A 22,680-nucleotide genomic window follows, 5' to 3' on the forward strand; every position below is an offset into this window, starting at 1 on the left:
CTGTCTTGCGGGTTCGGGATGGAATCATTGCTTTTCGGGGGCTTTCGGTGCATGAACGTAGCCAGTACTTCCACAAAATGTCACGTAGTAGTGACGATGAAGAAGGCAGCAAAACTGTGAATAATGAAGCTAGCGTTTTATTGGACGAACCTGTGCCCTCAGAAGCAACTTAAGCTCAAAGAACAGCGATAGCACAGAACACAATCGGCATTTGTCGAAAATCAAATGAGCGGTTCAAGCGCGTCGGCTTTTATAAATGAGTCATCGAAGGTTGAACAGTAATTTTTGGTGGCCGCGTATCTTTCAGAAAGCTGTACACAATTCGCGTCGCACATGCAATCAGATTACACAAGCTTCGGGGGCCGCAGACACAAGATAGACCTATTTATGACATGCGAGAAACTTCCAATACATGCGGGCGCGTCCCGCGATGGGCTATAACATATAACGAAAGCGGCCACACACAAGAAAATATAAACAAGCGCACATGTCAATATCCATAGCCCATGCTCATATCCAATATCCATAACCATGCTCGCGCTCGCCCTGCTTCGCCGTTGCGCAGCGCTCTTTGGTTTCTCTTGATCACTGCGACAAATCACTGCAGCTAAACGAGCGCTTAGATTTGGTAGAGATGCTGGTTTTCCTCTTGATCCTGTAACTCTGTACCCGGACTCCACCTCTGGCCTCTACTATGCCTCACGACGCATCACCACAACAGGCTACCCTCCCCCGGCCGTTATTTGTTCGCGCGTTTCCAGACAGCGTGACCCTGTTACATTCAGCTGTACTGAAAACCCCAACTTCAAGGACTGGCTGTCCTTCTACGAGCGAGTAAGTGCGTACAAATAGAATGACGCCGGCAAAATAAACAACGTCATCTTCTAATTGAGCGATGTGGCCCATCTTTGTGATATGATGTTTGTGATGTGGCCCATCGACGGTGATATTGCCAACTGGTGGTCTTTCAAGACGAGCTTCGCGTAAGTCCAAGGCCGGCCCGCTGTGAGCACGCTTCGCCCAGAACCGCACTTGCGTAGTCTAGCCCATCAAACGAGGGAGAACTTTATCGCGTAGATTGAAGATGCCGTCGATCTCTGCCGCCGCATCAACCCCGTTATCTCAGAAACTAACACAATTATGCAAATAATGAAGGGGGCTGAGGAAGACGCCTTCCACATGCTCGTTTCCGAAAATCCCCAAACGGTCGCCGACATCATTCAGCTCTGCCAAAGTTACGACGAGTTGCGGAAACAGCACATTGGCACGGGGCGCACTATCTTTTAGAGACAACCTATTTTGCTCTCACCGTTTGCGTTGTTTCTGGTGACCACACTTCTTTACTGCCGCGAATACAGCAGTTCGCGAGGAATTGGCACGACCATTGTCCCTGGTGCCCGTCGTTCCGGACCCTACGTAATCACTCGCCCAAGTGCTTGGACAGGTAATCCAACCGCAAGTTTTCAAGGCGCCGCCTACAAGGCCCAATTCCTAATACTCAACAGCATCGGCCTGTCTCCGCACCTCTGACCTACGCTGGAATCGCTGCCGGGCCTCCACCTTCATTCGCCTCGGTTCCCGCGTAGCCAGCGGGCGCCCTCTACCCGGAGCGGCTACCCATGCGTCCTGCTCCTGTGCCTTTTCTGTGTCCCACCCCAATGCCTGCAAACCCTTCGCGCACTGAGGACAACAGGCAAATATGTTCTTCCTGGCCATGTAACACGCTTTCGTCATCGCCGCCAGTGCCGTAGCATAATGCGACCGAATTCAAGGCTAGGCTCATCCAAACCCCTTCCCCCCCCCCCCCCCCCCCCCCCGTGCGGTTTCCTCTAGTCCAACGCCTGATTATATCTCGTTGGCTGAACGAGCCTTTCGCAGACGCCGGTGGCCATCCCCAATTCGCCATTCCGATTCTCTATTGCTCCGTTGACCCCAGCCCGCCCAATCGCAAAACTGAACATCGCAGCTCCATAGGCAAAAACTGCACTCGTGACTAAAGTTTAAGATCTAAGCTTTGTCCAGCTAACGAAATCAACGGGTGTATTGAAGGTGTCGCTGTACAAGCGCTTGTTTATACCGGTGCTGCTGTTTTTGCGCTCAGTGGTGAAATATGCCGGAAGTTGCGAAAGATTTCAACACGACTATCTTCCATCTGCTTGCGTGCGGAAACCGCGCACCACGTCCAACCTTCGGTGTCGCGCAGGTTCGGCTTTTCATCAAGGATGTTTTGTATGTCCTTAAATCTGTTGTCTTTTCACCATACTCACACGACGTCATTTTGGGTTGCGACCTCCTTTGTACACATCATGCCGTTGTTGACTGTGTGCGTGCCGAACTTCCATTATCGCTGATGAATGATGCCCCTACTGAGCCCTGCTTATCTCATTTTCCCCGAATGGCCGTCGGTGCCGATATTGGCATGCCTCCTTTCTCTTCCGTTCTCGTTCCTCTTTCTTGCGACTCTGCTGCTTTTTCTAATGCTCTGTTTTCCACCTCCGACGCCTTCGCCTCTCTGAAAACTTGCTCCTTCCTCTTGCTGCTCTCGCCATTGAAAATTTTCGCAGAGCCATTTACGTTACGAATTGGTTATCTTTGTTAGCAACTTTATTCCGTCATGAATGCCTTGATCGACATGATGAGATTGGCTCCGTTTAACCTCGTCAATTGTCTGATGACATGAGTGCCCTACCTGTTTTCAGTATTACTCCTGCTACTTCGTCATCTTCGGATGTCTTCAACCCGTCAATTGATTCACAACTCTGCGGTAACCAGCGCGCCGAACTTTTGGAGCTACTCAAGCATTTCCAAACTTCTTTTGACCATCAACAACAACCTTTAGGCTGCACATCCACTATCATTGAGCACATCGACAACGGCACCTATGAGCCTCTGCGCCAGCGCCCGTATCGAGTCTCGCACGTGAAACGCCGTGTCATTGACAACCAGGTGAACGATATGCTACACTGTGGCGTGATATAGCCCTCACACAGCCATTGGGCCTCCTCAGTTGTACTGGTGAGAAAAAACGGCGGAAGCATCAGGTTCGGTGTGGATTATCGGCGCGTAAATAAAATGATGCGCAAAGAGGTTATTCCTCTGCCCCGATTCAACGACACCCTTGACTGCCTACAAGGAGCAGAGTTTTTCTCATCGCTGGATCATTGATGGGGGCACTGGCACGTTCCTATGGCTGAAGCTGACCGCCCTACTACTGGATTTCTAACTCCCGATGGGTTATACGAGTTTAAAGTTAAGCCATCCGGCCTTTGAATTGCGCTAATGCGCCTTTCACCTTCGCACGCATCATGAACAACATTGTTCGAGGCCTCAAATGGCACACGTGTCTTTGTTATCTGGCGTAGTCTTTGCGAGTGACTTTCATTTATAGCTCAGCCGCCTTGCAAGTGTCATCCCTTTTCCTACAGATACTGGGCTACAGCTTAAAGTGCCATTGTGCAGCACGCCGTCCAACCATTTTAGGCCAAGTTGTGTGCAAGGATAGCGTTCTCCTCGACGTTGCAAAGCGTCGAGCCATCACCAAGTTTCCTAGGCCAACTACAGTGAAGCAATTTGGCAGCCTTATCGGTCTCTGTTAATATTTTCAGCAATTCGTCCGCAACTCTACCTCCATCGTCGAGCCTTTGACACAATTTCTCGCCCACAACCAAGTCGTTTCGGCATGGTCTTCTGCTTGCGATGACGCATTGGCCACTTTACGCCGACTCGTTACCGCCCCTCCAATTCTGCGCCATTTTGACCCGGACGCCCCCTCAGAAATCACTGCGGACGCTAGCGGTGTGGGCCGCGGCGCCCGACTTGCCCGACGCAAGTCTGGCTTCGACCAGTACGTCGTTGCTTATGCCAGCCACACCTTCACCAAAGCAGAAGCAAAGTATTATGTTATGGAGAAAGAATGTCTAGCCATCTTTTGGCGGATCCCAAAATTTGGACCATATCTTAACTGCTGACCATTCGATGCCATGATTGATCGCCATGCCCTAATCTAGTTGTCTTCCCTCGAGGATCCATCTCGTCACCCGGCTTGTTGGGCACTACGTCATCAAGACCATGACATTCGTGTCGTCTAGAGGTCCAGCCGTAAACATGCCCATGCTGACGCCCTTTCCCCCTCTCCTCTTCCGGATGAGCCTGGTGTTGCGCCTGTCGTCAGCTACGATTCTCTGTCTCTTACCTGGGCGGACATGCCATCCATACAGCGCGAGGATCCTTGGATAGCCTTCCTACTAGAGTTCCTGTCGCACCCGTCCCCGCGAGCCACCTGCACGCTTCCACGCATGCTCGTCACTTTACCATCCGCTATGGCCTTGTATACTGTGCACTTGCTTATCTGCTTATCTTAACATACCGCTTTGTCCGGCAGTACGTCCGCTCTTGCTTCGAGGGCCAGCGCGGCAAGAGCCCACCTTATGCCACCGCAGGGCCGCTGCAACCAACGCGGCCTTTCGTCCGCATCGGAATCGGTCTGTACGGTCCCCTTCCGAATGCTCCAAACGGCAACCGCTGGGTCATCGTTGCCTTGGACCACTTTGCGTGCTACGCCGACACTTTAGCGCTTCCGTCTGCCACATCGCATGAAGTCGCCTTGTTCATCCTCCACAAGCTCGGTCTTCGGCATGGTGCACCTCTTGAGCTACCGAGTGATCGAGGAAGTTCCTTCCTCTCCGAAGTCGTAGAAGCCCTTCTACACCAATGGAACACTGTCCATCGCACTACTCCCCAAGCCAATGGAATGAACGAACGCTTTAATCCTACACTAGGCGACTTGTTTGAATTGTGCGTTTGCACTGACCATACAAATTGCGACCAGATAGCACCTTTCATTACCTACGCTTACACCAGCGCCACTCAAGTCTACCACAGGATTCTCCGCATACTTCATTGCTTACGGCCGTGAGCTTTCCTCCTTAATGCAAACTATCCACCCATATCGCCCTGATGACTCCGAAGCCACTACACAATCTGGACTAGCCACGTATGCTGAGGAATGCCGCCAGCTTGCGCGCTCAATTACCTTGCAAGTCCAAGCAAGCCTGAAAGGCTGTCCCGACCGTAGCCCCTCTTCGCCGTCATATTTGCCTGGTATATTGATGAGGCTCCGCGTCACCTTCGCCCCTCCCGGCCTTTGCACAAAGCTGCTCCCTAAGTATGACGGTCCTCACCGGGTTCTACGTCAGACGTCCCCTGTCAACTAAGGCATTGAGCCCATCCAGCCATCCATGGATCAACGGCACTGCGGCCGCGAAATGGTTCGCGTCGAACGGCTGAGACCGCACTACGACGCGGCAGTATCGCCGTTTGCTTAGGTCACCAGGGTGGCTCCTTCTTCACTGGAAGGGGGGGGGGGAGGGGGTTGATTGTAGTGATATATTTGAACGCCACCAAACGACAAAACAAAATACTGTTGTTGATGCTCGCGCTCGCCCTGCTTCGCCGTAGATCGGAGCGCATTCGTTTTCCCTTGCTTGCTGCGATAAATCACGACTGCACCTAAAAGTGAGCTTGCAATATGAATAATTTCAAGCTTCTTCGCTATGAGTAATCGTCCTAGTTGTCGTTTACAACTTCCCTTACAACCCACATTCACAGCGTGTATTGGAGACCATTTTCTTATGATAATGGAAACTATACGGCCACTTCTGGAGCGCTGGTACTTCGCTTTATGTATGCTGTCTTGAATTTGATAGCTCATGTGTGGTTCGCGTACCTAGTTGGGTAGATCATTTGTTCAGCTGCAGGTGAGAGAAGGGGGCACGACCTCGAGTGCGAGGAGTTAAAGCACACTTTGTCCTTTAATTGTGTTTCTTTCTCTGTTATTGCTACCGTAGTTTCCAGTGAACTCGCCCTCTAAGTTAACGCGACAAGGCTTGAGCTGTCTTGATGCACGCCTAGTGATCTGCCGAGTTTCGGCAACGCGACGCCACAAAATCATAGAGCCGCAGGACAGAAAGTATGCTTTCGGACAGGCATGCACGCTCCCTGCTATTGGCGTTCCTCATTACAATATACAAACAACTGCACCCTTTGGGGTGTATATCTGCCACACAACGACAATCGTCATCTGTCTTGCTTGCGTTTCCTTTCTTGAAAACGGTGCACTCGCTACTTTCCTGTCGAAAATGCTCTGTCATGCTTATAACGTGCATTTCGTTCGTGACTTGCATGTACCGGGCAGGCATTGATAAAGAAAGGAAATGTGGGCAAGGCAGATCGCGATAATTGTTGTGGGGCTAATATACACCCCAAAGGGCGCAACAATTTTTACAGCGTACGTCAGCGTTGCGACCACGACACACTCTGTTTATGTGTGTTCTTGGGTACGTAACACACGCGTGAATAATTACCGAATGCTTACTGCCATTTATACTGCCAATATAATAAGTAGCCCTACTGCGTGCAAAAGTCTAAAATACCCAATAATTACTGCAGAAGATTCCCCCTTCCGGCGAAACTCGTAATTCTCTCACAGAAACGGCTAAAACTGACGGAAGTGCCTCAATATCTACATCGTCAGTGTGACGTAGACAGAACATTATGGTGGGCATTGAATTCGAAAACCAGCAGCTAGGTTTGATTTTTCTCTGTTAAAAGGTGAACCTTTTTACAGTCCCATTGCGAAGAAAAATACAATATAGTATTTCTTTTGTGCTTCCCTTCAATGCATACAGTAAACCCTACTGTATGTTCTGTAATCCGTGCAGGGCATTCCATACATAAATTTGGCTCACGACTGCTACGTGAAATCAACCGAAAGTTTGATCCACATACATTGCAGTGATGTATTTCACGAAGTAGTAAAAAACTGAATTTTATGAAAGCATATTTTCCTCCTTAGCCGAATGATGTCGACCCTGCATTAATTCAACAAATAAATAAGCTCTATCCTAGTGCTAACGGTTTAAGCTTTCATATACCATCTGGGTAACTTGGTTTCATGACTCGGCAAGTTGTATCATGGCGACTGAAGAAAACAATTCTGCCTAGACGTTAGTCTGACGATAAATGTTTTCCATTATCACCTTTCAGATGGGACGGACCCACCGTAGCCATATTGGCGGCACTGCTATATAATGGCAACCCTCCGGGAAATATCTTTTAAATGTGACGTATGCTTCGGCGCGATGCCAAAAAGATTCACTTACCCGACCACAGCTGCAAATGTATTCTTGTACAGGTCCATAAAAGAATTTTCACTGTAGTCGTACGATCCAAATGCGATCACGGTTCTCTTATCTGGATCGCTGCCTTGGATTTTCTTCATTTCCTGTTGCAGCAGGACAAGCATAGGATCGCACATTAGCTTTTGAAGAAAGGGTCAAGAAGGATATTGGAAAAATGCTTGTTGTGCATTGCTTTGCGTTTAACAAAGAGATACACAGTAAGCAAAACCAGGAGAAATCGAGGAAACAGAGTAATTCCATTGAGTATTTCTACCTTCCTTAAGCAGGGGTAAAAAGGGTGATATGAGAAAAATTTGATGAAGAACGAAATAGAGAAAGAATGAGCACACAATACGGATGAACAGAACTGCAATGCATACCATCACTCACAACGATGTACTTCGAATTGCAATAGCGCTTGCATTACTTTTGTAGCTGCCTCATGTTTTGACAGCACCAAGATATGGTCTCAGAATGTTTAATTATACGCAGCTTTTTTTTTGGCTAGAGAGCCAGTCGGCGCAGAAAAGTGTATGAGCGATCTAACTTGATTTAACTTACGCTGTCGTGAGCACTGATCATCCGTGGATTGTTAGAATGGTTGAAAACAGTTGCTGAGGGCTACGTTGTAATGATTCGTACCAATGGCTTGATTTCTGGTGGCAGCGGTGAGGAGAGTGGCTCATGAGTTACCTCATTTCACACCTTCTGAGGCAATTAGGCGAGGTTTGTGGAATTTGGTAAGTGATTTTAAATGCCACATCATTGATAAATGCTCATATCGTGCTTGATATAAAGAGGGCTCTTTCCCAAGTAAAACCATGGAGTGTGATGGTATGCACGTTATGTAAACGACGGATAAATGTCTATGCTCTTTCAATTTTCATTACGACACATTGTATTACTCCAAGTGTCACCATCATTATTTCTCCGAGTCTGGCACAGCTGGGTGGTTATTACCGCTATAAATAAATGGGTATGCTCAAAAGGGATGGTCATTTATTGGGGCATCTTCGGATGGTCATCTTCGAGCACTGTATTGACCACCTAAGGTCGACATTGTTCGGATGATCAAAAAGAGGTGTTCCGCTCACACAACAATTGTTCCTTCCGATTTTTCGATTTCTGATCAGTGTGGCGACGAGAGCGGCTCATGAGGTAAACTCATTTTACGCCAACCTGCGTTAATGGGTACCTGCCACTGCTTATGTGCTGCTCTTTAACTTTTTTCACCGCACTTGCATTACGCAGCCTAAGAAAATGGTTATGTGCTGCTTTTCATTGTACCTCTTTAACACGAACTTGGATAACAAAGTATATCTTCGTCATCATCAACCTCTCTTAAGGCCACTGGAGGACGAAGGCCTCTCCCTCAGATCTCCAATCATCCCTATGTTGTAACAATCGATTCCAACTTGCTCCTGCGAATTTCTAAATTTCATCACACCACCTAGTCTTTTGCCGTTCTCGACTGCGTTTCCCTTCACTTCGCACCCATTTTGTCACCCTGACAGTCCACCGGTTATCCAACGTACGCATTACATGACCTGCCCAGCTTCAATTCCTTCTCTTAATGTCGATTAGAATATCGGCTATGCCTGTTTGCTCTCCGAAACACACCTCTCTCTTCCTGTCTCTTATCGTTATGCCTATCGTTCTCCGTTCCATTGCTCTTTGCCTGGTCCTTAACTTATTTTCTAGCTTTTTCAGTCTCCAAGTTTCTGCCCCTGATGTTACCATTGGTGGAATGCATTGATTGTACACCTTTTATTCTAGTGGTAATGGTAAGCGTCCAGTAAGGATCTGAGTATGTCCGCTGTATGCGCTCCAACCTAATTTTATTCTTCTGTAAATAGAGAGATTTAGTTTAGGGGGAGCAAGCCACTTGCGTCCCCTAAACTAAAACTCTCTAATTTCCTTCTCATGGTCAGGGTCCCCTCTGGGTCCTACGTGAACGTATTCCATCGCATACTCTAGAAGCTGACTGGCGCTCCTGAACTCTTGTTTCAATGCCAGGCTATTGACCATTATCTTTGTTTTCTGCATAATAATCTTCAGTCCCGCTCTTACACTCTCGCTGTTAAGGTCCTTATTCATGTGTTGTAAGTCGTCCCTAGTGTTGCTCAATAGGACAATGTCATCTGCAAACCGAAGGTTGCCGAGATATTCACCGATGATCCTTACCCCTGAGCCGTTCCAATTTAATAAGTTGAATACTTCCTCCAAGCACGCAGTGAATGACATTGGAGAGCTTGTGTCTCCTTGTCTGACCCCTTTTTTTTATAAGCGTCTTCCTAGTTTTCTTGTAGAGAATTAGAGTAGCTGTGGAATCTTTGTAGATATGTTCTAAAATATTTACGTAAAACTCGTCCACTCCTTGATTACTTAGTGCCACTATGGCTGTTTGTATCTCTACTAAATCAAATACCTTTTCGTAATCTATGAAGCCATGTAGAGAGGTTGATTGTACAATGCACATTTTTCGATTACCTGATTGATTACATGGATGTGATCCATTGTACAGTATCCCTTCCTGAAGCCAGCATGTTTCCTTGGTTGCTTGTAGTCAAGTGTTTTCTTTATTATATTGGAAATTATATTCATGAATATTTTATGCAAAACTGGAAATGAGCTAATGGGCCTATAATTTTTGAATTCTTTAACGTCTCCCTTTTTGTGGATTAGTATAATGTTGTCATTCTTCCAGTTCTCTGGCACCCTTGAAGTCGTGAGACATTTTGTATGAAGGCCTGTAAGCTTTTCGTGGATGTCTCCTCCATATTTAATTAAATCGATTGCTATTCCATCTTCACCTGCCGCCTTTCCTTGCTTCATGTCTTCTAATGCCCATCTAACTTCATCACAAGTTGTAAGAGGAGCCCCTGTAACCAGTTCATTACTACTTTCAAAGGAGGCGTCCTGGCTGCTCTGGGTAATGTACAGGTCAGCATAAAATTTTTCCGCTGCTTTTGCGATATCTTTGAAATTGCTGATATTGTCCTGCTTATCTTTCAGCGCATACATCTTGGCTTGCCCTATGCCAAGTTTTCTTCTCACTGATTACATGCTGCATCTGTTTAGTACTGCTTCCTCAGTCTTTCTTACGCTATAATTTCGTATATCCTTTATTTTTCCATTGTTGATCAGTTTTGTATCTGATCTCTTGATTTCGACTGTTTCATTCTTTGTAGTTTCTTCATCAAGTCTTTCGTTGCTTCATAAGGTTTGCTTACAGGTTGCCTTGGTGCATTGCCTCTCACTTCAAGTGCTGTTTTTGAAGCCAGCCTAGTTATGGCTTCATTTATTACCTCGTTGTCATGTACATCTCGGTGTTCTAAGGTTGTATATTTGTTTCCAAGTGCCAGCCTGAATTGGTCCGCTTTTATCCTTAGTGCGTATAGGTCGGCCTCTTTCTTCTTGACCAATTTTACTCTATCTTCAAATTCACATGAATCCTAGACTTCACTTACCTATGATCACTGGACTTTACCCTACCTAACACTTTTTTTTCATTATTTCATTCATTGTTTGACCATAAGGACTTTTCCAGATGCACTTTTTGTTGCTACGCTTTCTAGAGTAGGTGTTCATTATTCGTAGCTTATACCTTTCCCCAAATTCTACCAACATCTCTTCTCAAGCGTTTCTAGAGCCGACGCCATAGTTGCCAATTGCTTGTTCACCAGCCTGCGTTTTTCCTATTTTTGCATTCAAGTCGCCTATTATTAAAGCATACTGAGTTTGCGCTTTTCTCATGGCTAATTACATGTCTTCATAGAACTGACCTACATCCACCCTTAATCTATCCATCTTGTTAAATTTCGTTCCTAATGCTGCCCTCTCATTAATGCTGTAGAATCAATCAATGTTGCCCGCTATCTCCTTATGTATTAGGAATCCTACCCCGCATAACTTCTTATCTGAGAGTCCTCTGTATCAGTGGATGTGGCCGTAAGTCAGCACTGCATGAGCCTCCCTAGTGCTTCTAACCTCACTAAGGCCAATGGTATTCCAAACAATGCCTGATAGTTTCTCAAACAGTTCTGCTAAGTTAGCCTCATTCGAAAGAGTCCGGGTGTTGAAGGTTGCAAAGTATGTGCCACTCTTCAATAAGCATATCAAGGAATTCTCTGACGCAATTTAGCTTGAAAAAAAATTGAATTAGTTGAATAAGGCACTTTCGCCTGGTGGAAGGCCAAGAGGGATGAGGATGTATGCTGTACACCCACACACGTGCCTGTGCGCGTGACATACGCCCCTTGTGGCAGTGGTGTTTTTCTTACGTTGTCTAATGTCAGCAAGAGCTTCTCTGTACATCCGCTTCCACTGGGTGGAATGTAGGCGAATATTTTGCGCGGATTACCTCTGGAGGGTGATATTACTTCAAAGACAACCCCCAAACTCAAAAATTAATTTCCCGATGACTCATTAAATACTTAGACAAACAAACTTTTTAGTTGTTTGCTTTAAGGGGCATGTTGTAATTGTCAAGCATAAGCTCGGTGCAAAAAAATTATGACTGGTCATGTAACTTCCAAAGATCACTACCTGTCTCCAGTTATCGGTTCACCAAAATATGTAGCTATAGGCGTTCTCATTAGCAGTCTCGAAAGCAACTGGACAAGCAATAAACTGATTGGGCAATGTTATAGACGGATATGGGTTATCTGCAGTGTCTTGACTGCAGTGCAGTGTACTTGACTTCATTTCTGCAATTGCACCAGGAACTTCATAATTAGAACGTTTTGTCATATTAAACAAGTTGTTTAAGACCTGAACGTTCCGATTTACTCCACATGTAATATCCGCCTTCTCCAGTTAGATTGCTGAGCGTCTCGCGAGCCTGCCGTCAACGGACCTTCGTGAGTGCTGCTGACAAAGCGCATGGATATCTGACCCGCGGGTCCAAACATCATTTAGTGCGCTAGCTCCCTGATCTTATTACTCAATTTTCTGCATTCCTTTAGACGAAGTCCGCGCACCTGACTGTTATCTGCCCCTTTTCCCTCTTTTCTATTGTATTTTCGGGCACAAATAAACAACGCCTTGTTACTAAAAAAACGTGTGCTTGTTTACTTCACCATGGCTATACAATGTGGTCTCTCGTAGTGCGTCTTTTCGGGCCTCTGCCGAAACTATTGTGGCCACATGTACAGCAACCACATGCAGCCAGACACTGAACCTACTGGTACGACCCAGGAAGACGACGTCTCCACGGCTTCCTTCCGACTCCCACCATACTGGGACCGCGCCCCTGCACTCTGGTTTCTTCAAGCGAAATCCCAATTTGTTCTCTCTGGCGCTTGGACGGAACAACGCAAGTACCACCTTGTTGTTTGGGCGCTGTCACCTACCGCGGCGGAGGAAGTTGGCGACCTGCTTTCCGCAGCGCCTTCAGCAACTCCATGGGGCGTATTCAAGGCTGCTCTGCTCGATCGCACAACAAAATCTCAGCGAGCCCGCATGTAGCAGCTGCTCTGCAGGGAGTGGAGGATTTGGGAAACCTCCGGCCAAGGCAGCTCCTTGACCTTATGCGACTGCTCATGAGAGGCAATACAGCAGTAACCGATACGCTCGCCTTCGGGAACTGTTCATGCAGCGCCTTCCAACAAACGTTAAGGTGACACCCACTACAATTTTCCAATGGACTTCAACAGCCTCGCCGGCCTGGCGGACAAAGTCGTGGGAGTGGTCAATCTAGTTGTCTACAACGTAACACTATAAAATATCATTATGAGTCCTGCTCCGCAAACATCATTCGCCGCCGCTTTTCTCATCGTCGAGCTTTGCAGTTGCTGTTACGAATCAGTTTGCGCTGCGGAGCATCATCACACTCCACCTTGTCGTGGAAACCAGCCGGCCCACTTTTAATAGTGATAACTGGTCAGGTCCAAAGGAAAAGTTGGCTGTTTCATGTAATGGAACGAACCACAAGCCAGTAGTACCTGGTGGAAACCATAGGGAATTCAGCATGATGAGATGATGATGATAATGATGATTATTATGATGATCATGATCATTTCCGCGCAACGTTCCGACCGAGCGACACCTGCGGCTTTCAAGCTATCAACGCTAGCAGGATCCCTGTTTATAAATCGCCATCGCTCAACCTGAACATCGGCCTGCGTCACGTGTTCCGTTTGGCTTTTCTCGTCGCCGACGTTCTCCGTGCTCTCATTGGTGCTGACTTCCTGAACTACCATGAACTGCTGGTCGACGTGAAACGCCAACGCCTGCTACGCACCGCTACATCGCTCTCTGGTTAATGCGTCGTTTCCCCCGACTCACCTATAGTCGCTGCAACCACTACAGTTCTTTCACTTGCCTCCTTCAAAAGTTCCCAGACATCACATGACTGGACAAGATCCTTTCAACATGAGGTTTCTCATCACATTCTAAGTGGTCTACTTGTTTCTTTCCAGTCCACGAGGAGTCGTGCCGGAAAAACTCAAAAATTTCCCGAACGTAGTTCGAAGATATGTTGAAACTAGGAATCATACGACAATGAACTGGTAGTTGGGTGTCTCCACTCAACCCGCACTCCCTGAAATTAAGCGAGTGGAAGCTTTGCAGAGACTATCGATCCATGAGCGCAAGCACCAATCCCGATAGGTACCCACCGCCTAACATCCAATATTTCATGTCGGCAGTGCATGGCACAACAGTCTTTTCTAAAATTGACATAGTTCTAACCTTTCACCAGATTTCTGTAACATAAAGGAACGTTTAAAACAATCAGCAATTACCTCCCCTTTTGGCCCGTTTGATATTTATGAGTGCCATTCGGTTTCCGAAGCCCTGCACACGGTTTATCTCTAAAGTCACACGTGGTCTCCCGCTCGTGTTCGCCACCGTTGACGACTTGCTTGGGGCAACCTCATTCCCTGATGAGCATCTCCGACCCCTCCATTAGCTTTTCGATTGGCTATAAGCCAATGGTATCGCTGTCAACACTGTCAAAAGAGTGTTCGGAGTACCGTCACTTTCAATCGCTGGAGTAACCATTCCTCACTCTCTTCCTGGCAAGGTGCAAGTCATCATCAAGTTCCCCAAGACAACTTTAATCACAAAGCTCCGCCAGTTTCTAGGCTTTGTAAACTGTTAGCGCTAATTCATCAGAAACTGCGATATGATGCTGGACAACCTTGAGCGTTTGTACTGCCGCAAACACTCAGCAGCTGCACTAACTTGGGAGACCACGGCAGATGAAGCTTTCCATTCTATCAAGCACGCACTGGTCGATGACACACTGCTGTCTATGCTGTCTACTTGTTGTGGCTCATGAGTGATGCCTCCCGTTTTGCGATCGGAGCCGTTCGGTAAGGGGAGGTCATCGGTGGACGGGAAACCGTTGCCTTATTTTCGAGACGCATCACCCCCGTTCAAACACGTTTGCGGTAGGAGGACGGCATTAGATGCTTCGGCTCGGTGTACGGGTCCCAGAAGTGAAATGCGCGGGCTTTCAGTGCTTGTTTTCGGCGTGCGGGATCGAAGAGCGCGGGAGTGCTCGTGGTTGTTGAACGTGCCTCGAGATATCAGCTTCAGCGAGGGGGCGGACTAGCTGACGAAACGACGCAGCACGGCGAGGTTCAGCCTGGAGCGGATCGAATGCCACCTCTCGATGTTTCAGTCTTGTACTGCGAACCAGTCCTCGCCCGGGCTTCTGCCATCGTAGCGGCTCCTGCGGAGCTGAGGGCCGTCCCGGCTCTCACCACCACTAATACGCTGCCAAGCTCCGGCGAGGTTCGAGAGATAACGCTCCGAAACATGAGGTACGTCCAGGCGCCGCATCCCTTGAACATGAGCCTGGCCACTGCTGTCCAGGTTGAACCAGACTACAGGCCGGAGCTGTGTTCCTGAGCCCGGACCAGGTCCTAGATATTGGTGCCTTGTAAATAGCCCATCCTACGGCGTTCACCGCTGTCGGAAGCTTAGTCCGGCAAGCCATCGCAATGACGCCTAAGCTCCTAAGACGGAGCTGTGAGTTCCTCATTGTGACTGTCGTTGCGTAGAACCAGAGCCTATGTTTATAGTACAGTATCTTCCGTGTTAGTTTCATGTGCCGTGTTGTTAGTATAAAGGTGTCTCTTTCTGCCTCTGGGTGCTTTCATCGTGCGTCTGGCTGACCTGCGCCACATTTTAGCGCCACAAGTTCGGCGAGCCAGCAGGATCAGCTTTAAAATCTAGCCGACAGCTTGACGCATGGGAATGGCCGATGGATAATGAGATGCTACACGCGATCGGCAAAGACGGGGGCCTAGCTGGTGCCGCTCTCCGCGAGTAGGTTGGCGCGGAACGCGTGACAGGAAGCGACTTCGGCGCGCAAGCTCGTGACGATGAGCGCGTGAACATAGAGGTCGATAAAAAATGACTACAAGCCGAGGAGAGTGTTTTGCGGCTGAAGCCTAAGCTTGACGAAGAGGCGACCGGTTTCAACGCGCGAGATAGTGGACTAGCGGTGAGCGTTGGTGAGGCTGTACCAGCTGTAATGGATGGCCGTATTCGGCACAAGTTGAAGTGCGTGATTATCATGAAGCATATTGGCAACGTTTTTAGTGGTTCGCGGCGTCTCAAGAGTGGCATCGAATGAAATGGGCCCTATAGCTCAGTTCGTGCGTGACAGGAAAAGCTTTGTCTGTCACTAGCACTTCGTGGTCGCTAGTCTACTTGACTCCACCGTCTCTGACTATGATCAGCTAAAGGCAACCTTGTTCTTACGATCCCGGTATACCACTGAGGGATATCGCAAAAAATTTCTCAAAGCCAGCCCAGAGGACAAAGAGACAAGTCTTCAATGTGCTTCTCGCATAGCGAGCATTTCGACAATTGGATGGAGCCAGCGAGTGATGAGACGAAGTATGACGCTCTTCGCGACGTAATCATTGCAGAGCAGTTAATGAAGGGATACTCGCCTGCAGTGCGGGCATTTTTGACGGAAAAAAGTTGTAAGAAACTGAATATGCTAGCGCAGAACGCTCATTGCTTCCTAGAGGCTCAGCGTCTTTGCAGCTTGAACAAGGACAGGTTGTATAAGAACAATGCAGTGGAGATCAGTCGTAAAGCAGTGTCTGCAAAGAAATCTCGTAGAGGTCACAATGATTGCTTGTTGTGCTACAAGCAACTGTATGGTCGAGTAGAAGGATCGGTTGCTCTGGTGCAACAGGAAAGACGCAAGAAAAGCGACTAGCGTCATCCATGTTGTCGACCGAAGAAGCGAGCAAGACCGGAGTACCAGAAGAGGATACGTCGTGTTTGAATGCGGGAAATCTACCCCGGTCGTGAATACGCCGTTGACACCTACGTACTTCACCGTGTCTGAAGTCAGAACACTGCCAGTTACAAAATAATTTCTCGAAGTCAAGGCTATACCAGTACTTCGAGATACCGGCTTCAACACTGTAATTGTACGAGAAACGCTTGTTCCAAAAGAAAAGCTTACGGGAACTGCAAGACCAGTTTTCTTGTGCCGAACTGTACATTGCTTGCTGGAGGCAATCATCTCCATAGAGACGCCGTTCTTCAAGAGAATCGTGTGGGATAAATACATGCAGAACCCCCTTTTGATGTGGTGCTCGCGAAAGCTAAAGATACCCATCCTACAGAGCAGGCAGTCTTACTGGGGCATGGATCGCAACGTGAAGTTAACCATTTAGTCAGTAGTGTGGGAAGCATGAATAACCCAGCAATATTGTCGGTGCACACCTTGACGGAGGACACCCAAAGGTGTTCGCTAAATGTGGGCGAGTATCTGCGAGTGTCCAAAGACGACTGAGAGGGATTCCCGAAGGAAAACGGTGCAATGGCAGAGAGAATGCGCTCCACCTCTAGCCTACTTGTACTAAAAGCTGCGGTTACAACTATGGATGAGACAACTCTCGAGGAATTCCAAAGGAATGGCGCGCCTCTAAAGCGTTTTTACGAAAGTGTGGGCAACGCTATTGTTGTAAATACTCGCAAGACATGCTGCTTCCTCTCTGACGGAATGGTATACCGGTGACACATATTGCTATCTCGGAAGGAATTGGAACAGCTGGTCGTACCTAGACAGCTGAGACAGACGGTGATCCAACTCGAACACTAGGGAATCCTCGCAGGGCACCAAGGATATCTAGCGCGACTGACCTCATTCACGGTGAAGTTTACCGGCAGGAGCAGTCTGAACTCAAGCGGTATGTGAAGACGTGCGAAATTTGTCAGCGGACTGTTCGTCGAGATCTAGTCGGTGGCGCCCCACTTGGAACAATGCCAGTCATCGAAACCCCCTTTTGCCGCATGGCCATTGACTGGTCCTCTGTCTCCGACATCTAACAAGGGCAACAGCTACATCCTTACCATGCTTTATTTTGCAACAAGATGCCCGGACGCTATCGCATTGCCATCTATTGAAAGCCAACTGGTGGCAGAAACCTTAATGAAAATCTTTACCCGAGTGGGTTTGCCACGCGAAAGCATCAGTGATAGCGGGACTAGCTTGATGTCATCGGTCATGAACGAGTTCAGGCGAATACTGTCGGTTAAACCATCGCCGATGCCACCATATCATCTAATGGCAAATGGACTAGTTGTGCGTTTCAATGGTACTTTGAAGCGTATGCTAAGGCGCATGTGCCAGGAATACCTAAAGAAACGGGATTGCTACCTAGGTCTCCTTTTGTTTGCTTAGCGAGAAATGCCACAGAGCAGCACCGTTCACTGCCCTTTAGAGCTATTATGCGGCCGATGGTTTCGCGGCCCAATGAAAATTCTGAAGGACTTGTGGACAAACCCAAGTTTAGATGGAGTGGCAAAGTCAGCATACAAGTACATTGTGGAATTGAACGACTGCAGCAAACCTGATACATTGCATTTCAAGAATTTGCCAAAGCCAATGTTAGCGAAAAAAGTTACTATGACCAGAAAGCGAAGATACTAGAATTAGCCGTTGGTGACAAGGTTCTGCAGGCGGATTCTAAGAACTCATAACATGAAAAGGTCCTCTCAATGTGGTTGACATGAAAAGTCCTTTAGACTATGCTGCGGATCTTAACCCTACAGCCACTGTCTTCCATATCAACATGCTCAAAAAGTATCACCAAAGGACAGACAGCGATCCTTCACCGATGACAGCTACCGCTGCGAAGACACTCAATGAACTCGGCACTGTAGACGCGGCGAATTCACTCCGTGCTGCGCTCGCGCAAACGCAGACATGGAGGTAAGACCTTATATTCTGAGCTAAATAGTGGCCATCAAAAACAAATCGAGTCCCTTCTTTTGACCTATCAAGATACCTTTTCGGACCTACCAAGGAAGACATGCTTTACATTGCCAGCTCAAGCTAACGACTGACACGCCCATTCATGTCCGCCAATACCCAATGCCATTTGCTGTGAAGAAAGCAGTTGGAAACCAAATAGAAGAAATGTTACGCCTTGGCATCATAGAAAACTGGACAGCTGCTTATCAGCACCGATTGCTGTTGTTAAAAAGAAGGACGGCACGAGGCACCTATGTATTGAGTTTCGTCAAGTGAATTGCGTTACAGTTGCACACTCAGGACGAATACCACGTCCTGACGTGACGTTTGCATAATTCACCGGCCGGCGATACATTTTGAAGTTCAACTTTACGAAAGGGTGTTGGCAAGTACGCATGACTACAGCGTCCAAGGAACTTACAGCATTTTCATGTGACTCGTGCCTGTACAAGTTCCGATTCATGTCATTCGGCATAAAAACTGCGCCTGCTGTATTGACTAGACTAATGAGGGATGTGCTAGGTGACCTTCCGAACGTCTACTATTAGTTTAACGATGTTCTCGTCGCAACTAAAGCTTGGGAGGAACATCTGGCCACACTACATCAAATCTCTCAACGTGTACGAGAGGCCCATCTCACTGTGGGAGGACTGCCGAAAACGAACCTTCGTGGGTGCTGCTGACCCACAGGTATTTGGCTCGCGGCGCCGAACGTCGTTTAGTGCGTGAGCTCCGTTTTGTTGTTGCTATTTATTGATTTCGTTTAGCACAAAGTACGCGCACCATACCACTTCTTGCTACTTTTCCTTCCTTTCTCCTCGCTCTATCTAAATATCTCGCCACATCCGGCGCCCTGCCGGCGTCTGGTCAATTCTCTCTTTTGTGGACAGAAGTGGCCGTTGTTACTGAAAATAATGTGTGCTCGTTTCGTTCTCCACGACTCTATACTCTACGCGGTAAACAAGGCAGGACACACAAATGCGTTTCTAGTGCGTTTTGGCATGCATTTTAGATGATCTTACATGTTTTCTGCACCGTATAGTATTATGCACTCAAACAAGCCCACCACGTTCCCCATTCTTACTTTAATGCGAAACTTTTTTCGGCCCGAAATAAAACAATAAGAAAAGTAGGACCATATTTGCGCGATTCTAACGCGCGCATTTTTTTAGTAAAAGAAGCCTGAACTTTGCGCGCGATTTACAATCGTATATAATTGCATTCAAGATTAAATACAAAGCCGATCGTTACAAAAAAAAAAAAATTAAAGCAAGGTAAACAAACTCTGCCATCGAATTGGTTGTGTGAAGAAGCGACGCTCGGAGATATCGCAAGGTGGGTTCATAGTGCGTGGCCCTCCCACGGACGACGGTTGCTAGAGCCTCCAGAAGTGGGGCATTTCTAATACAATAAAGCCAACTGAATATGACTTTCTCTGGTCAGTAGACCGCGAAAAGGAGGCGTCATCGGACTCCGATAGCCACTAGCTTCTTTCAGCTGTGTGCGCGTCTGTGTGGCTTCGTGCGCTCCATAATATCATGTCAACACGGTATGCGTCGACTCTCGTTTCGTTACTTGATTTGCGTGGTAGAACCAGCACCAAGTTATTACAACGAAGCTGTTAAGGACTTGTTCCCCCAGGATCGTGTCCGTGTGTTAACGCACAACTATCATCATCACGATTGGCTCCAGCGTCCTCGTCTTCTTCCAAAGCTGTCTCGTTCGCACCAATCGGCGCCACCGCTTGAACGCGCTCGTGCCACTGCTACCACGTTCGTTGACGTCATTAATTAATTAACACAAAGCCGTAACGAATTTTAGAGCGAATAATAGCGAAGCTGTTAAGGGCTTGTTCCCCCAGGATCGTGTCCGTGTGTAGACACAAAACTCCCTATACGTGGGCTGATCCCGAAGATTGTGAAATGCCGGGGCGACCCGCGGCGGACGCGATCCAGGCGTTAAGCACACCCCATACGTGGGCCTATCCCGAAGACAGTGCAGCGCCAGGCCGACCCAAGGCAGAGGTGAAGCAGGCGTTAAGCACTTCTTATACGTGGGCTGAACCTTAAGATAGCGCAATACCGGGCCAACTCGAGGTGCAGTTGCAGTTCGCCATTAAGGGGCTCACATACATTGCTTCGCTGGTTATCCTTCTTCCCAGAGTGGAAAGGCACTTACTATATGGATATATAGTTGGGCGGTAGTATACCGGCGAGTTACAATCAGTGGCTCACTAGAATCACGCAAATGTGCTATGCAGCAGTTCCTACAATGAACCTGCACTTTATTCACCGCTAAGTAGAGCCCGTCGTTAGACACCACTTGTGATTCACTACAAATGGACTAGGCAGCGCCAAGCGTCAGCAAAAGTAGCCAGGTCTGTCGTCAGCAACTCTTTAACCGCATCGCAAAGCCCGCGTAGTCGGTACTGAATTGTGTGCTCAAATCCTATTTTCTTTACCGTGGTGTGCGTACATCCCCAGTAAGGTTGAGTGATGCAACGAAAATAATGTCATCAAGAATTGCCGCTTCACATATTTTTGCAAGTAATCGGCCTCTCCACCCGGCACTTTGAATATGGGAATCTGAACCTTAAAATCCGCTGCAACGCAAAATAGGTGCGCTCGAGCTTACCGCTACAACTGGCTCCATGGAATGCACGGCTTGCGCAAAATCTCCCGGCTTCGTGACAATATTCAGCACGCCGTAGCTCTGAATCTTCTTCGTTGCCAGCATATTAAGTTCGTTCTTGGCATCAGATAGCAGCTTCGATGTGGTGTACCTGCATCAAATTAGAAACCGCACGTAAGAGAAGTCACAGAGCTTTCTACAAGGTTGTAAAGCTTTCGCCAGCCTTTTATCGGCTTCTACTGGCTATTCTCTTTAGGACGTACAGTTTGCAAAGACCAAGCTGTAGGTGTCATTTTTCTTGGCTGTAAATTGTTTTTGTCAATTCCAGCTGCCTTGCTTGTCATCAACACTTCAACACTACTTATGCAAACTTGTCATGATGGAGTGAGCTTTCCTCCGAGTGTTACATTTCGATCAAATAAAAATACATGCTCATCATCATTTTTGCACACCAAGCAGCCGTTCCATCTTCAGTGATGAAGTGAAGGTCTATCGTAAGGTTCGAATTTTTTTTCTTTATTGGCAATTTCTGCTCTCTAGTCAGGAGCCGTCAATTCACTACCAAACATGGACAGTTTCACAGGTTTTGTGATTTTCATTCCTCGGGAAGATGTCCTGTTGTCAAGGCTATTCCATACGATCGTGATGGCGCTGCTTCCTGTCCCATTTTGAAACACAACGTCGCGATTTTCAAAACACTCTCCTAGGCGCGTTCTCAAGTGTATGACAATATAAAAATAAGGGCATGTTCGATCTACGATTTCTGTGATGATTCAAGAGACATACAGCAACAGCAGCATTCGCAACGCACTAGCGGAGCGAAGTGCGCGTCGAATATTCATATTTAAGTCCGACAATTTTCGCATACATCTATGTCCTCTGATATGGAGTTCATTCACTCCGTTTCTGCTGGAGCAGAACGAGCATACTATCGTACTCAATATGAGTTGTGACACGGCATACATCCATCTGTTCTTCCGATGATAAAACCGTCTAGTGCCATTTTTCTTCTAAACAGGTTGCTACCAATAATAGGAACGGTGTTCAGCCATTTTCTTTTGTGCAGGCGATGCCATGCTGCCATACCGACAATGTATAGCAGCGCCAGCACCAACAAAAATATGGATCCTCATGTTGCAACTCATATTGAGCCCGACAGTGCTAGATAGCACGAGACCTGTCCAAAATGCAGTTAAAATTGAGAAAGTGCGGTAGCAATTTGAACTGCCTGTAATACCTTACTTCTTGAAGAGCAGCAGCTCCGGAGTGCAGTAAAGTAGTGAGGGCTATACTAAACTTGAAATGTTGACAGCGGGAGTTTTATTTTATGTCGCGCAATGATCGTATCGCATATTTGATGCTCAAGAGCAAACGGGGTACGATTGCTAAAGTTGCAAAACATTTAGGTCTGGATTACAGCGTGGTCATCTCCCAGTGCCAAATGGACGTGCTGACGTCAGGCGACATCTTTCTGGATATGCATTGAAAAAATTACACAGAAACTCCACTGGAGTTGTCGAAATATGCGTGAGCATTTTGCCTTCTGCTCATCTCCACGCACACGGCGTTATGCATGTTGTTTACCGCGACTGACAAAGCAACAGACGGTTCGATAAATGTGTGGCCTTGTAATCT

General features: G+C 47.5%; 1 protein-coding gene across 1 annotated transcript in view; it reads right to left on the reverse strand.

The window, feature by feature from the left end:
* LOC129383063 (uncharacterized) overlaps positions 1 to 21,189 on the reverse strand; it is a 93,579-nt gene extending 72,390 nt beyond the window's left edge. Inside the window, exons 1-2 of the mRNA XM_055067286.2 lie at positions 21,049 to 21,189; positions 7,161 to 7,282 (exon numbers count right to left, since the gene is read on the reverse strand). Coding sequence (XP_054923261.1) covers positions 7,161 to 7,282; positions 21,049 to 21,150 — 224 coding nt within the window. The 5' untranslated portion in view covers positions 21,151 to 21,189. The remainder of the gene's footprint in view (positions 1 to 7,160; positions 7,283 to 21,048) is intronic.
* Positions 21,190 to 22,680: the final 1,491 nt, after the last annotated feature.

This window comes from Dermacentor andersoni, chromosome 3 (genome assembly GCF_023375885.2).
Source record: "Dermacentor andersoni chromosome 3, qqDerAnde1_hic_scaffold, whole genome shotgun sequence".
Classification (NCBI taxonomy): domain Eukaryota; kingdom Metazoa; phylum Arthropoda; class Arachnida; order Ixodida; family Ixodidae; genus Dermacentor; species Dermacentor andersoni.